This window comes from Lipotes vexillifer, unplaced genomic scaffold (genome assembly GCF_000442215.2).
Source record: "Lipotes vexillifer unplaced genomic scaffold, Lipotes_vexillifer_v1.1 scaffold515, whole genome shotgun sequence".
Lineage (NCBI taxonomy): Eukaryota > Metazoa > Chordata > Mammalia > Artiodactyla > Lipotidae > Lipotes > Lipotes vexillifer.
In genome coordinates this window covers 2035109-2050200 of record NW_006772017.1, presented here as the reverse complement: position 1 = coordinate 2050200, position 15092 = coordinate 2035109, and the positions used below count along the sequence as shown (strand labels likewise).

The 15092-nt window shown below is 35.9% G+C and overlaps 1 protein-coding gene across 1 annotated transcript in view; it reads right to left on the bottom strand.

Moving 5' to 3' along the window:
• The window catches only part of CEP57L1 (centrosomal protein 57 like 1), a 27561-nt gene that overhangs the window by 6279 nt on the left and 6190 nt on the right, over window positions 1-15092 (bottom strand). The window contains exons 4-6 of the mRNA XM_007447276.1: window positions 4197-4313; window positions 3148-3225; window positions 2571-2657 (exon numbers count right to left, since the gene is read on the bottom strand). Coding sequence (XP_007447338.1) covers window positions 2571-2657; window positions 3148-3225; window positions 4197-4313 — 282 coding nt within the window. The remainder of the gene's footprint in view (window positions 1-2570; window positions 2658-3147; window positions 3226-4196; window positions 4314-15092) is intronic.

Sequence of the window (15092 nt, the reverse complement as noted above, 5' to 3'; positions counted from 1 at the left end):
CTGCTGAACTACATTCTTAAAAGTAAATGATTTCACTATTTTTGTAGGAAGGATTGAACTAGGGTGACCAATTGTCTCAATTTGCCCATGATACAGGATTTTCAGTACTAAAACCAGGAAAGTCACAGGCAAACTGGGGTGAATTGGTCACTCTAGTTAACAATGCAGCAATAGAATCATCAATAAACTGAGCATATTCCATAATGAAAACAAAATATTCCCAACTCTAAATGAAAATTTAGATATCTTAACTATTATAAACATTCAATTTTTTTCCTGAAAACTAAAGAAATAAAATGGCTTAGAGGTAGAGAAATCACAAGTTTGTGAGTCAGTTCTTATTCACTCAGAGTTGCTTGGTGACCCTGGACAATCATTCAACCTCTGTACTTTAGGAATGGTAATTTCAAGTAATGGAAAACAATGGTCTGGTCTAAGGCTATTTCAAGCAGTTATAATTAAGAGTAAAAGAAATTTAATTCTTTTAGTTACTATATTGGATGAGATCTGATTGATTACAGTCTAACCTTTTAAGAGAATAATGAAAATGTCACAGGAAAGGCTTCCATCATCTTGCTTACCACATTCAAACAGCCTGATTCTTTACTTCCAAGCTCACCTTATACTGTTGTCACTTACCATCTAGAAGTATAGCTCTAATCATCTGCCTACAAGCCTTCAATGGTTCCCAATGACTTACAGAATAAAAGCTCAAATTCTTAACATGGCACTGAAGATCAGTCATAATCTCACCTCAAGCTATATTTTCAATTTCAGTCTCATATGACACCATCTCACACCCAGTACTGGACAATTACTTATGGTTTCGTGGAAAAACCAACTATATTCTCAGACTGTAAAACACTTCTCCTCATCTCTATCAATACTTACTAACTTTCCAAGGCTGCCTTTAATGCTGCTTCTTGCATGACCTTTCACATATTCTTTATCTATACAGCACCACAATACTTTGTTTATACCTCCATTAAGATTTTATTATACTCTGTCTTATATTTGTATATTTATCTGCCTCTCTGTAAATTCCTGTGTTATTTATCTTTTTACTACCTAAAGGTACTAGTCTATGTAAATCAAGATGTATGAATTGAATGAACTACATTCAGGATATGGAGTGTCAGTGAGACAAGCAGGACTCTCATAGAGGTCTCAAAAATCAGATCCTACCTTTAGCAAGCAATTTAGTGTCCCTGCCATCTTTAAAGGGAGGCATTATTACAGGCAGATCCTATGAACTTGGGACTTGAACTAACTACTTTTTTAAAGTGATTTTGCTGTTAATTACTTTTTCTTTTCTTCTAGCAGCTACCTTTTCTTTCCTTCATTTCTTTTACCTTGTTTCTCCCTGTACCTTATTAAAATTTTTTTCCCACTAACTCATCAAAGGATGCCATAAAACACAAATACAAAATTAAGTCAATAATTTTTCCACTTGCAAATTACTTATAGTGATTTTCTATTTGGCTTTGCAGCTTCTAATCTTACTGTAGAGACAAGGAAAAAAACATACTTGAGGAAGGAAATAAGCTAAAAAATCAACATAAATTGCACTGGGAAAATGTTTTTCATTACTGTATTTTGCAAATTCTTTGAAAGAAAAAATCTGTGAAAAATGCAGCCAAACTATTAAATAGTAACTCTTATTTATGAAATAAGTGACTAGCTAAAGTTAAGTATAACGTTTCCTCCATTATCGTATCCATAGGGTGAGCCTATGGCAGTGGCCAGAACTTGCAAATAGCATGCTTGGTTCCCACAACAAAGAACACACACAAACACTACATGCATATTGAATAAACAGTAATGATGGTCATCAAAACTATAATTTCAGAATTATAAGATTAAATGGAATTAACATTTTCCTTCTTACCATTATAAATAAGAAAGTTTAATATAATAAACACCAAACATCAACTCATCTAAACAAAATATTATTGGTAAATCTATAAAGTACTTCCCCAATCTTTATTTTTAGGCAAATCCAAAGACTATGAGCACAGAAAAAAAATAAATAATTTACCTAGAGAAATGACTATAATTTATAATACAATATAATTTAATACTGTATCTTTGTCTTTTTATTGTGCATATATTATATAAAACTGCTTCCAGGATCTATTGTGTTTGTTAGTATCTATTGTGTTGTTTACTGCCTCTTTCGTAAAGTATCCAAAGTACATTTCTCTAACAGTTTAGTACTAGGAAAATGTTTGTCTTTCTAGAAAAACTGGAAGGCTTATTGTTATTTCACAAAGAGAGATGTACTGCCCATTATATGCTCCTTTTTGCTTTGGTTGTTAAGCAAACTCAGAGCTAGGTTTTGCACTCAACTGCTGTTACTTTCTTTAACCTAGGTTTTATGGAATTTTCTGTCCTCACACCCCAAACCATCATTACTTGACTCATGTTTTTATGCCCATTTCAAAGCATTGTCTTGTATTATAAATCTTTTCACATATTTTTTGGAAATGGATAGGTATAAATATTAAAAGGGTGAAGAAATAAGTATTAGCAAGAAATAAGTATTAGCAAGATAAGAATAAAGTGCATACCTTTGAAGATTTCTTCTTTTCCTTGGAGCGCTTTGGATTTGATACTGAAGACATCAAAATTCTACTGATTTCAAGTCCAGTTTGAAGCTACAATATTGAAAAAAATGTATTAAATTGATTTTTAACAAGTTTCTTCTTCTTCAAAAACATTATAATGAGGATCAGATCTCAATTTATAAAGACAAAATGTTTTTTAAGGAAGAAAAGAAAACCTCAAATACTATTTTCTGTGTGAAAAAGTTACCAGGTCTACCGGTAATTACAATCATTTTCTGTTTTTGAGAGAATTATTTTGTATATCTCAAACTGAAAACAATCTATAGCAGGAATTCTTTCAACTGAGAATATATATATGTTTGTCAGAATTTCAAAAGACCAAAAGATCTCTTGGCAATACATCCAAGTATATAAATATACTGGCTGACTTATTGAGAACTTCAGTATTATAGCAAAACAAGACAAAAAAATAACAAGCTAGGAAGCAGAAATTAGAGTCTAGAATACAGGCTTCAGTTTAATAAAGTACAATAAAATGTACATGATTTTAATGTGATAGATGATACAGTGCTCTATTTACCTGAGAAGCTTTGTCTTGAAACAGCTTACGCTGATGTTCTTCTTCCTTTAGTTTTTCCTCTAAATGTTTAATCTTGCCCTGCAAAAGAATAAAAAATCTGGGATTATTATACAAAAACTAGAGCCAAATATCTTATATTCCTTTTCCAAACAGAGTCCTTAGGGTATTGATTCTTGTTAGTTTGGTAAATTAAAGCAGAAAGTAAGAAAAAGGAATGGCAAAAGATGCTAAATTTTTCTTGGCTTTCTTCCTATGCTTCTTTACCTGCTATTATATACAAGAAGAACAAAGGAAAAGCAAAGAATGTATACGCATAGGCTCTTTTAACTTTCATCAACAAAATCATAATAATGAAAACTTGGGAGGTTTTAAAGGTCTAGAAGGTCAAACAATTATAGTCTTGGGTCTCAATGTTTCATTCAAAATATGGACAAATTACAACAAACATCTATTTATGCTGCACTTAGGGAAACAACAGTAATATACATGAAATGATATGATTTGACTCAGACCATGTATATACTGTATAACCTTATACACATAAGTATTTCATCTTATATCCATGGTGTAATTTAGAATAGGAAGACAGTACTATTTCAAAGGGTGAGCTTCCTGAGTGTTGGAAAACTCAAGGAAGGCTTCACAGAGGAAGCAGAACTGGGAGAAAGTCCTATGAAATGGATAGGATTTGGGTGGAAAAGGAGAGGGCATTTCAGGACAGGATCTAGAACAGGCTTAACTTAATTGTAAGTGGTGAAAGGCAATCTTTTCAATATCCTTTAGGTAAATTACTTAACAAATGAAAGTTAAGTAATTGCAGAAGAAACCAAAACTACAATTTCACATCAAAAGGCAAGCTCATTCATGCTGTGATAGAATACATTAAATTTTCATCTCTATAGGCAGGAATTCATATCTGGATTACTAAAAGTTGTTAATGAAGTTTTACAAATCTAATTTTACTGCATATTCACATACAGTGTAATTATGCTTAATACTAAAGATTTATTCCTGGCATCACCACTTCAAAGAAACAAGTAGAAGCTTACCTCAGCAGTTTTCTGAGTTGTTGTAAGTTTAAAACATTCTTTTTCTAAGACATCAAGCTTTTCAAGTTTTGCTTGCAGCTTCATATGATCCTGTTCTTTTTCCCTTTGAAGCTGGGCCTGGAAAGGAAAAAAACAAAACCTAAGTTTGGCAAGTGATGCTAATGGCTCAAGAGTAATACAATTTCTGAGAATTCAAAGCACAATATAAATCTGTCATAAGAAACACGCACATACATGTACATACTTTAGGTGCTTATGAGCACCTAAAAACTAGAAAATAAAATACTTTTAAAAAACAAATATAATGTGTAAAAAAAGATATTAGATCAATGGAACAAAATCTTCTATGTATCTTTATATAGTATTTCTACTATGGAAAACATCATCAGTGAAATTAAATAAATAAAGGTGGTATTCACAAGGTGACCAAACCAGTCACTGATTTACCCCCTCTCTAACTATAACATAGAAAAGTAACTATCAGAGGAATAAAACATACAGAGAACGATCTTTTATTAACTTAAAACTGCTCTAAAAAAATAGTCTATTAAAAAACAAAAAACTGAAACAACCAATAAACAAAGTCTTGGTGACCTGTGGTCTAACATTCAATTGGAGTTACAGAACGAGAGGAGAGAGAAGTCAGACAAGGATAATTATTTGAAGGATAATGGCTAAAAATGTTCCAATTTTGATGAAAAATATTAACTGACATATTCAAGAATCTAAAACAAACAAACAAAAAATAACCCAAGCAGAATAAATACAAGGAAAACCCCATTTGGGCACATTATCAAATGGTGGAAAACCAGTGATAAAAGGGAAAAAAAGCAGCCTGAGAAATAACACATTATGCACAGAGGAATGAAGATAACAATTCTCATTAGAAACTATGAAATCCAGAGGACAATTGAGAGAACAGCTTTAATGTGCTAAAAGAAAAAAAGCATCAACTAGAATTCTATATCCAGTGAAACTATCCTTCACCCAATGATGGTGAAATAAAGCCTTTTCCAGACAAATACATGCTAAGAGAATTCCCAGCATACTTTTAAAAGAAGTACTTCAGACTAAAGGAAATGACACTAGATGAAAAATTGATTCTACATAAAGAAATAAAAAGCACTGGGAATGGTAAAAATGTGGATAAATGTCTCCTTGTTTCTTAATTTTCTTTAAAGGAAAACTGATCATTTTAAAGCAGAAACAGAAACAATGTATTGTGAGTTATATAATATATGTAGAAATAAAATGTATGAAAACTGTAGCACAAAGGGAGATAAGTGGAAGCATACTGTGGTAAGGATCTAATATTACATGTGAATGTTTTAATACTAATTCATGGCAGACTGTGGTACGTTAAGAACACATATTTTAACCTGTAGAGCAGGTGCTAAAAAGGAGAAGGAGAAGGGAAAAAGTACAAGAAGAGAAGTCAATAGAATATAAGAAGAAACCACTAGAGAACTTAAAAAATATTTTTAGCTGAAAGATAATGAAAATATAAAATATCAAAATCTGTGGGATGAAAGTAAAGCAATGTTTACAGGGAACTTGATAGTTACATTTAAAAAGAAATAATAAAAGTTTTAAAATCAATAATCTAAATTTCTAACATACAAAGGTAGGGAAAAAATAGCAAATTAAACCCTACATAAATAGAAGGAAGGAAATAATAAAAATGAAGTGGAAATCAATGAAATAGAACATAAAACTTTTAAAAAAAATTTTTTTGGAAAAAGTCAATAAAGTTGATAAAGTGATAGGTAGAGTGATAATTTTAAAAAGAGCAAAAATACAACTTAGTAATATCAGGAATGAAAGAGGGACTTCTCTAAAGACACGAGAAGAAACGAAAATCTGAGTAGCCCAAACTCTGTTACAAATAAATTGAATTCATTATTCAAAAACACTTTACATTTAAAGAAAACTCCAGTCCCAGATAGCATCTATCAAATTTGAATTCTATCAAACATTTATGGAGGAAATAATACTACTCTTATACAAGGTCTTCCAGAAAATAGAAGAAGGAATCTTCCCAACTAATTTTATGAGGCTAACAAAACCATAACACCAAAACCAGACATTATAAGAAAATTACAAACCAAGATCCTTCATGGACAAAGTCACAAAAATAGTTAAGCAAAATATTAGCAAACTGAATCAAGCAATGTAAAAAAAGAATACTATTTTAAGATTGATTGGGGTCTATACCAGGAATGCAATGTTGGTTAACATTTGAAAATCAAACAGTATAACTTACCATGTTAACAGAATGAGTGAGAAAAATCATATGACCCTTTCACTAGATGTAGAAAAAGCAATTCACAAAATTTGATACCCATTCACAATAAAAGCTTTTAGCAAACTAAGAATAGAAAGCAATTTCCCCACCTTGATAAGGGACAACTATGAAAAACCTAGAGGTAATATCCTAGTGAAAGACTGGCATCTATCTCCCAAAGATCAGAAACAAAACAAAGATGTCAGTCCTTACTATTCCTAAGTAACACTATACTAGCTGTAATAGGCAGAGCAATAAAGTGTGAAAAAGAAATAAAAGCCAAAAAATTTGGAAAAGGAGAAATAAAGCTGTCTTTATTCACAGATGACATGATTGTGTATAAAGAAAATCCTCTGAAAATATGAAAACTACTAGAATAAATTTAGCAAGGCTGCAGGATACAAAGTCACATAAAAATCAATTACATTTTTATATGCTAGTAATAGAAAAATGAAAAAAAAGTCCAATATTGCTCATAATAACATTAAGAATACAAAGTTCTTAGAGATAAATTTAACAAAAGATGTGCAAGACCTCTCATAAAAACTACAAACCACTATGAAGAGAAAGTAAAGAAGACTGAAATAATAGAGAAATATACTACGTTCATGGATTGGAAGATTCAATATTTTTGAGTTATCAATTTTTCCCCAAATGATCTAGAGATTTAACAAGATCCCAATCAAAATTTCAGCAGACTTATTTTTTAGAAAATGTTACACTGGTTATAAAATTTATATAGAAGTGCAAAGGATCTATAATAACCACAAAAAGAACAAAGCTGGAAGATTCACACTACTTGATTTCAAGACTTAACTATAAAGCTACATGGTATTAGTGTAAGAATAGACCAAAAGATAATACAGAGTCCCAGAAACAGACTTTATCTATCTTTGCCAACTGATTGTTGACAAAGGTGCCCAGTGAATTCAACGGGAGAAAAGAAATCTTTTAACAAATGGTGCTGGAACAACTGGGCATCCACATGGAAAAAATTTAATCTTGAATATTTCCTCTCACCATATAAAAATTAATTCCAGATGGATCACAGGAAAAAAATGAAAACAAAAAGCTTTTAGAAGAAAATATTTTGGAAAACAGTTTCACAGTTTCTTATAAACATACACCGACGCTGCGGATCAGCAATTCTACTACTAGATATTTATCCAAGAGAAATGAAAACATATGGTCATGGGCTTCCCTGGTGGTGCAGTGGTTGAGAGTCCGCCTGCCGATGCAGGGGACACGGGTTCGTGCCCTGGGCCGGGAAGATCCCACATGCCACGGAGCGGCTGGGCCCGTGAGCCATGGCCACTGAGCCTGCGCTCCGCAGCGGGAGAGGCCACGGCAGTGAGAGGCCCGCGTACCGCAAAAAAAAAAACAACACCATATGGTCACAAAATAATTTGTACAAGAATGTCCATAGCAGCTTTACTCATAATATCTCCAAACTGTCCATAGCAGCTTTATTCATAATATCTCCAAACTTTATTCATAATATCTCCAAACAAGCCAAATGTCCATCAACAGAAAAATGGATAATCAACTTGTGGCATATCTATATAGTGAAATTCTATACAGCAATAAAAGGAATGAACTAGTGATACATACAGCAACATGGATTAATCTAAAAAACTTTATGTTAAACCAAAGAACCAGACACAAAAAAGTACATTTTCTGTGATCCAATTTATATGAAGTTCTAGGACAGGCAAACTTAATCTGAAGTAAAATAAATCAGAATAGTAGTTGTGTTGTTGGGAGGTGGGTATAGAACAGGGAATAACTTGGCAGAGATATAAGAAAATTTCTGGGGTGATAAAAATGTTCTGTTGGACTTCCCTGGTGGCACAGTGGTCGGGAATCTGCCTGCCAATGCAGGGTACACAGGTTCAAGCCCTGGTCCAGGAAGATCCCATATGCCATGGAGCAACTGGGCCCATGCGCCACAACTACTGAGCCTGCACTCTAGAGCCTGTGAGCCACAACTAAGCCCACATGCCACAACTACTGAAGCCTGCGTGCCTGGAGCCCATGCTCCGTTAATGGGAGAGGCCACCACAATGAGAAGCCCGCACACTGCAATGAAAAGTGGCCCCTGCTCGCCGCAACTAGAGAATACCCGTACACAGCAATGAAGATCCAACGTAGCCAATAATAAATAAATAAATGAATTTATTAAAAAAATGTTCTGTTATTTGGTAGGAATATGGATTACATGAGCATATTCATTTATCAATAATCACTGAACTGTACATTTAAGGGCTGTGCATTTCACTAGATGTAAATTATACTTCAATAAAAACATTTTAAAAATGGTTAAAAGTCACTGATCTACAATATTTAGCTAGAATAGGAATTTCTAGGTTATTTTATAAGATAAGATGTGAATAGGTGAATAGATAGTTATCTTGTGTTTTAATTGGCATTTCCCTGGTTACGAATGAGATTGATCAAGTTTTCTATAAATGTATGACCATTTGTGATTCCTTTTATCCTGTAAAATGCCTCTTCATAACTTTGCCCATTTTTCTACTGCTTTGTTACTTTTTGTATCTTGCCTAAAAAATCTCCCTTAACTCCAAGGTCATAAGGATATTGTTCTGTATTTGCTCCTAAAAATTCCAAAGTTTACATTTAAGTCTTTAATCTATCTGGAATTGATTTTTGTGTATGGTGTGAGGTAGGGATCAATTTCTTTCTGTTTTTTTTCTCGCACAGATAACCAATTTTCCCAAAACTGTTTACTGAAGTCTGACTTTTCCCCAATGTTCTGCAGTGGCATCCTTGTTTTATATTGAGTTCCCACATAAGTGTGTCTGACTATATCCTATTCCTTTATTCTGGTGTCTATCCATACAAATATCATGTTAATTTTTATTTAAAAAATTTTTTTTTTGCAGTATGTGGGCCTCTTACTGTTGTGGCCTCTCCCGTTGCGGAGCACAGGCTCCGGACGCGCAGGCTCAACGGCCATGGCTCACAGGCCCAGTCGCTCTGTGGCATGTGGGATCTTCCCAGACCGGGGCACAAACCCGCGTCCCCTGCATTGGCAGGCGGACTCTCAACCACTGTGCCACCAGAGAAGCCCTATCATGTTAATTTTGATAGCATCAATATGTAATACAGTAAGGCCTCACCTTATTCTTCTTCAGAATAGCTTGGCTACTCTTGGACCTTTCCTTTTCATATAAATTTTAAAATCACTTTTCCAGTTCCTTGAAAAACCTACTAAATTATTGCCCATTAAAATCCAGTATTGACCGGTACTTTACCCATTTCCAACATAGAGCAAAGATCTTAGAACACTTAAACTATATTTACCAGTTCCTAATTTATGAGCTTCTCTTCTCATTAATTTTAATCCTTTATATATATTTAAACACATAAAACATTATTATTGCCATTTTATACAATATTCATTTAGATTTACCCATATATTTACCATCTTCGTTGTTCTTCATTCCTTCCTGCATCTCTGACCTTCCATCTAAGACACCTTTCCTTCTGTCTGAATAATGTCCTTCGGTGTTTCCTTAGAATGTATCTCCTAGTAACAAACTATCTCAGATTTTGTCAGTCTTAAAATGTCTTCACTTCACCTTTATTTCTGAAGGATATTTCCCCCAGGCATTGGACTCTAGATTGGTAGTTATTTTCTTTTACTGCCTTAATTATATCCATTTTCTTCCAGATTCAGTATTTTCAGTTGAGAAGTCCACTGTTACTTTAATTGTTGTCCATTTGAACATACCCTTCCCCCGCCGCAGCAGATTTTAGGATTTTATTCTTGTCTTATTATTTCTTTTTATTTTTCCTACTTTGGTTTTATCTTCTTGAATCTGTGGTCTGATTTTTTCTAAATCAATTTTTAAAAATTCCCAGACATTCTCTCTTCAAATATTGTTTCTGTCCTATTCTTTCTCTTTTCCTTTTGGAACTCCAATCACACATAAATTTGACCTCACTCTAACTTCTGCCTCTTACTCTCTTTTCTAAATTTACTATTGCTTTGTCTCTTCATTGATCTGGACAGTTTCAGCTCCTAGTTCACTAATTATCTCTTCTAATCTGCTATTAGATCCACCATTCAGTTCTAAATTTCACTTACTGTATTTTAGTTCTACAATTTTTATTTGGTTCTTTCTCAAATCTGCTCTGCCATTTTATGGTTCCTAATGCTCTACTGAAAATTTTGTTCCTATCTTCTGTCTCCTTGATTTTAGCAAGCAAAATTATTTTAAAGTCTCTCTCTTCTAGAGCCAGTACCTAGCTGGAGATAACTTATGAGAGTGTTTTTTTCTTTTTTGCAGTACGCGGGCCTCTCACTGTTGCGGCCTCTCCCGTTGCGGACCACAGGCTCCGGACACACGAGCTCAGCGGCCATGGCCCACAGGCCCCGCCGCTCCGTGGCATGTGGGATCTTCCCGGACTGGGGCATGAACCCGTGTCCCCTGCATCGGCAGCCAGACTCTCAACCACTGCGCCACCAGGGAAGCCCTACGAGAGTGTTTATATAGTCTGTTACGTATGCTATTTCTTTTCATAGTGCTTTATCTCCTTCTGCCTGTTTATCTTTGACTGAAAGTTTCTCACTAAGTAGAAGAAATGTTTATAGAAATAATTTGAGGTCCTTGGGAACATTAGCCATCCAGGATCACTTAAATCCAATTTTGGGGACTAAAATTTTCTGGATTATTACTCTGATAACCTAGAGCAGAGCTGTAATCTGGGTTGTTTTTCTTCTTGTTCACCATTACAAAGCATTCAGAGCATCGAAGATATACCAGAGTTCTTACTCTTGGCAGGCCCTGAACTCTAATTTCCTTAGCCCCATAAACATGGCTTTCAAAAGTATTATTTAGCCTCTCAACTGACTCTTCTGGAATCAGAAATGCCCTAAGAAGGAAGGGACCTGAAACTAACCTCTCTAGAGGTCAACTTCTTTGGATTTAGGTCTGCACACAGATTTTTGAATTGGTGGTTTTACATCACCTTGTTAACTCTACAATGCCTTTGTGTACTTTCTTTTCTTCCTTTCTTCCTCCCTCCCTCCCCTTCTTTTTAAATTTCTGTCCAGTTTTTTGTGTTTTCCTCTACAAAAAGGTTGGTCCAAATGACCTAGTATGTATCACCGTAACTGGAAATTTCCTATATACAGCTTTATATCCTATTTAAGATTTTTAATATGACTATCTTCCCATGACATTAAATATTCTTTAAAAACATATTATAGGAGGCTCGGGCTTCGGTCCGAGTGCAGGGAGAGGACTGGGGTTGGCGGCGTGAACACAGCCTGCAGGGGGTTAGTGCACCACGGCTAGCCAGGAGGGAGTCCGGGTAAAAGTCTGGACCTGTCGAAGAAGCAAGAGACTTTTTCTTCCCTCTTTGTTTCCTGGCGCACGAGGAGAGGGGATTAAGAGTGCTGTTTAAAGGAGCTCCACAGACGGGCGCGAGCTGCAGCTAAAAGCGCGGACCCTAGAGATGGGCATGAGACGCTAAGGCTGCTGCTGCCACCACCAAGAAGCCTGTGTGCAAGCACAGGTCACTATCCACACCCCCCTTCCGGGGAGCCTGTGCAGTCCGCCACTGCCAGGGTCCCAGGATCCAGGGACAACTTCCCCAGAGAACGCAGGGCGCTGCAACGTCACGCCGGCCTCTACCGCCGCAGACACGCCCCACACTCCGTGCCTCTCCCTTCCCCTGGCCTGAGTGCGCCAGAGCCCCTGCATCAGCGGCTCCTTTAACCTCGTCCAGAGAGAAGAACAGACGCCCTCCGGCGACCTACATGCAGAGGTGGGGCCAAATCCAAAGCTGAGACCCTGGGAGCTGTGAGAACAAAGAAGAGAAAGGGAAATCTCTCCCAGCAGCCTCAGAAGCAGCGGATTAAAGCTCCACAATCAATTTGATGTACCCTGCACCTGTGGAATACATGAAAAGACAACGAATCATCCCAAATTGAGGAGGTGGAATTTGAGAGCAAGATTTATGATTTTTTTCCCCTTTTCCTCTTTTTGTGAGTGTGTATGTGTATGCTTCTGTGTGAGATTTTGTCTGTATAGCTTTGCTCCCACCATTTGTCCTAGGGTTCTATCCGTCGGTTTTTTTAAAAAATTTTTTTCTTAATAATTATTTTTATTTTAATAACTTTATTATATTTTACTTTATTTTACTTTCTTTCTTTTTTTCCTTCCTTCCCTCCTTCCTTCCTTCCTCCCTCACTCCCTCCCTCTCTCTCTCTCTCTCTCTCTCTTTCTTTCTTTCTTCTTCTACTACTAATTCTTTCTTTCTACTTTTTCTCCCTTTTCTTCTGAGCCGTGTGGATGAAAGGCTCTTGGTGCTGCAGCCAGGAGTCAGTGCTGTGCCTCTGAGGTGGGAGAGCCAACTTCAGGACACTGGTCCACAAGAGACCTCCCAGCTCCACATAATATCAAATGGCGAAAATCTGCCAGAGATCTCCATCTCAACACCAGCATCCAGCTTCACTCAACGACCAGCAAGCTACAGTGCTTGACACCCTATGCCAAACAACTAGCAAGACAGGAACACAACCCCACCCATTAGCAGAAAGGCTGCCTAAAATCATAATAAGTCCACAGACACCCAAAACACCCCACCAGACGTGGACCTGCCCACCAGAAAGACAAGATCCAGCCTCATCCACCAGAACACAGGCACTAGTCCCCTCCACCAGCAAGCCTACACAACCCACTGAACCAACCTTAGCCACTGGGGACAGACACCAAAAACAACAGGAACTACGAACCTGCAGCCTGCAAAAAGGAGACCCCAAACACAGTAAGATAAGCAAAATGAGAAGACAGAAAAAGACACAGCAGATGAAGGAGCAAGATCAAAACCCACCAGACCTAACAAATGAAGAGGAAATAGGCAGTCTACCCGAAAAAGAATTCAGAATAATGATACTAAAGATGATCCAAAATCTTGGAAATAGAATAGACAAAATGCAAGAAACATTTAACAAGGACCTAGAAGAACTAAAGAGGAAACAAGCAACGATGAACAACACAATAAATGAAATGAAAAATACTCTAGATGGGATCAATAGAAGAATAACTGAGGCAGAAGAGCAGATAAGGGGCCTGGAAGATAAAATAGTGGAAATAACTACTGCAGAACAGAATAAAGAAAAAAGAATGAAAAGAACGGACGACAGTCTCAGAGACTTCTGGGACAACATTAAATGCACCAACATTCGAATTATAGGGGTTCCAGAAGAAGAGAAAAAGAAAGGGACTGAGAAAATATTTGAAGAGATTATAGTTGAAAACTTCCCTAATATGGGAAAGGAAATAGTTAATCAAGTCCAGGAAGCACAGAGAGCCCCATACAGGAAAAATCCAAGGAGAAATACGCCAAGACACATATTAATCAAGCTGTCAAAAATAAATACAAAGAAAATATATTAAAAGCAGCAAGGGAAAAACAGCAAATAACACACAAGGGAATCCCCATAAGGTTAACAGCTGATCTTTCAACAGAAACTCCAAGGGAATCCCCATAAGGTTAACAGCTGATCTCTCAGCAGAAACTCTACAAGCCAGAAGGGAGTGGCAGGACATACTGAAAGTGATGAAGGAGAAAAACCTGCAACCAAGATTACTCTACCCAGCAAGGATCTCATTCAGATTTGATGGAGAAATTAAAACCTTTACAGACAAGCAAAAGCTGAGAGAGTTCAGCACCACCAAACCAGCTTTACAACAAATGCTAAAGGAACTTCTCTAGACAAAAACACAAGAGAAGGAAAAGTCCTATAATAACGAACCCAAAACAATTTAGAAAATGGGAATAGGAACATACATATCGATAATTACCTTAAATGTAAATGGACTAAATGCTCCCACCAAAAGACACAGATTGGCTGAATGGATACAAAAACAAGACCCATATATATGCTGTCTACAAGAGACCCACTTCAGACCTAGAGACACATACAGACTGAAAGTAAGGGGATGGAAAAACATATTCCATGCAAATGGAAACCAAAAGAAAGCTGGAGCAGCAATTCTCATATCAAACAAAATAGACTTTAAAATAAAGACAATGAGAAGAGACAAAGAAGAACACTACATAATGATCAAGGGATCGATCCAGGAAGAAGATATAACAATTGTAAATATTTATGCACCCAACACAGGAGCACCTCAATACATATGGCAAATACTAACAGCCATAAAAGGGGAAATTGACAGTAACACATTCATAGTAGGGGACTTTAACACCCCACTTTCACCAATGGACAGATCATCCAAAATGAAAATAAATAAGGAAACACAAGCTTTAAATGATGCATTAAACAAGATGGACTTAATTGATATTTATAGGACATTCCATCCAAAAACAACAGAATACACATTGTTCTCAAGTGCTCATGGAACATTCTCCAGGATAGATCATATCTTGGGTCACAAATCAAGCCTTGGTAAATTTAAGAAAATTGAAATTGTATCAAGTATCTTTTCCAACCACAATGCTATGAGACTAGCTATCACTTATAGGAAAAGAACTGTAAAAAATAAAAACACATGGAGGCTAAACAATACACTACTTAATAACGAAGTGATCACTGAAGAAATCGAAGAGGAAAT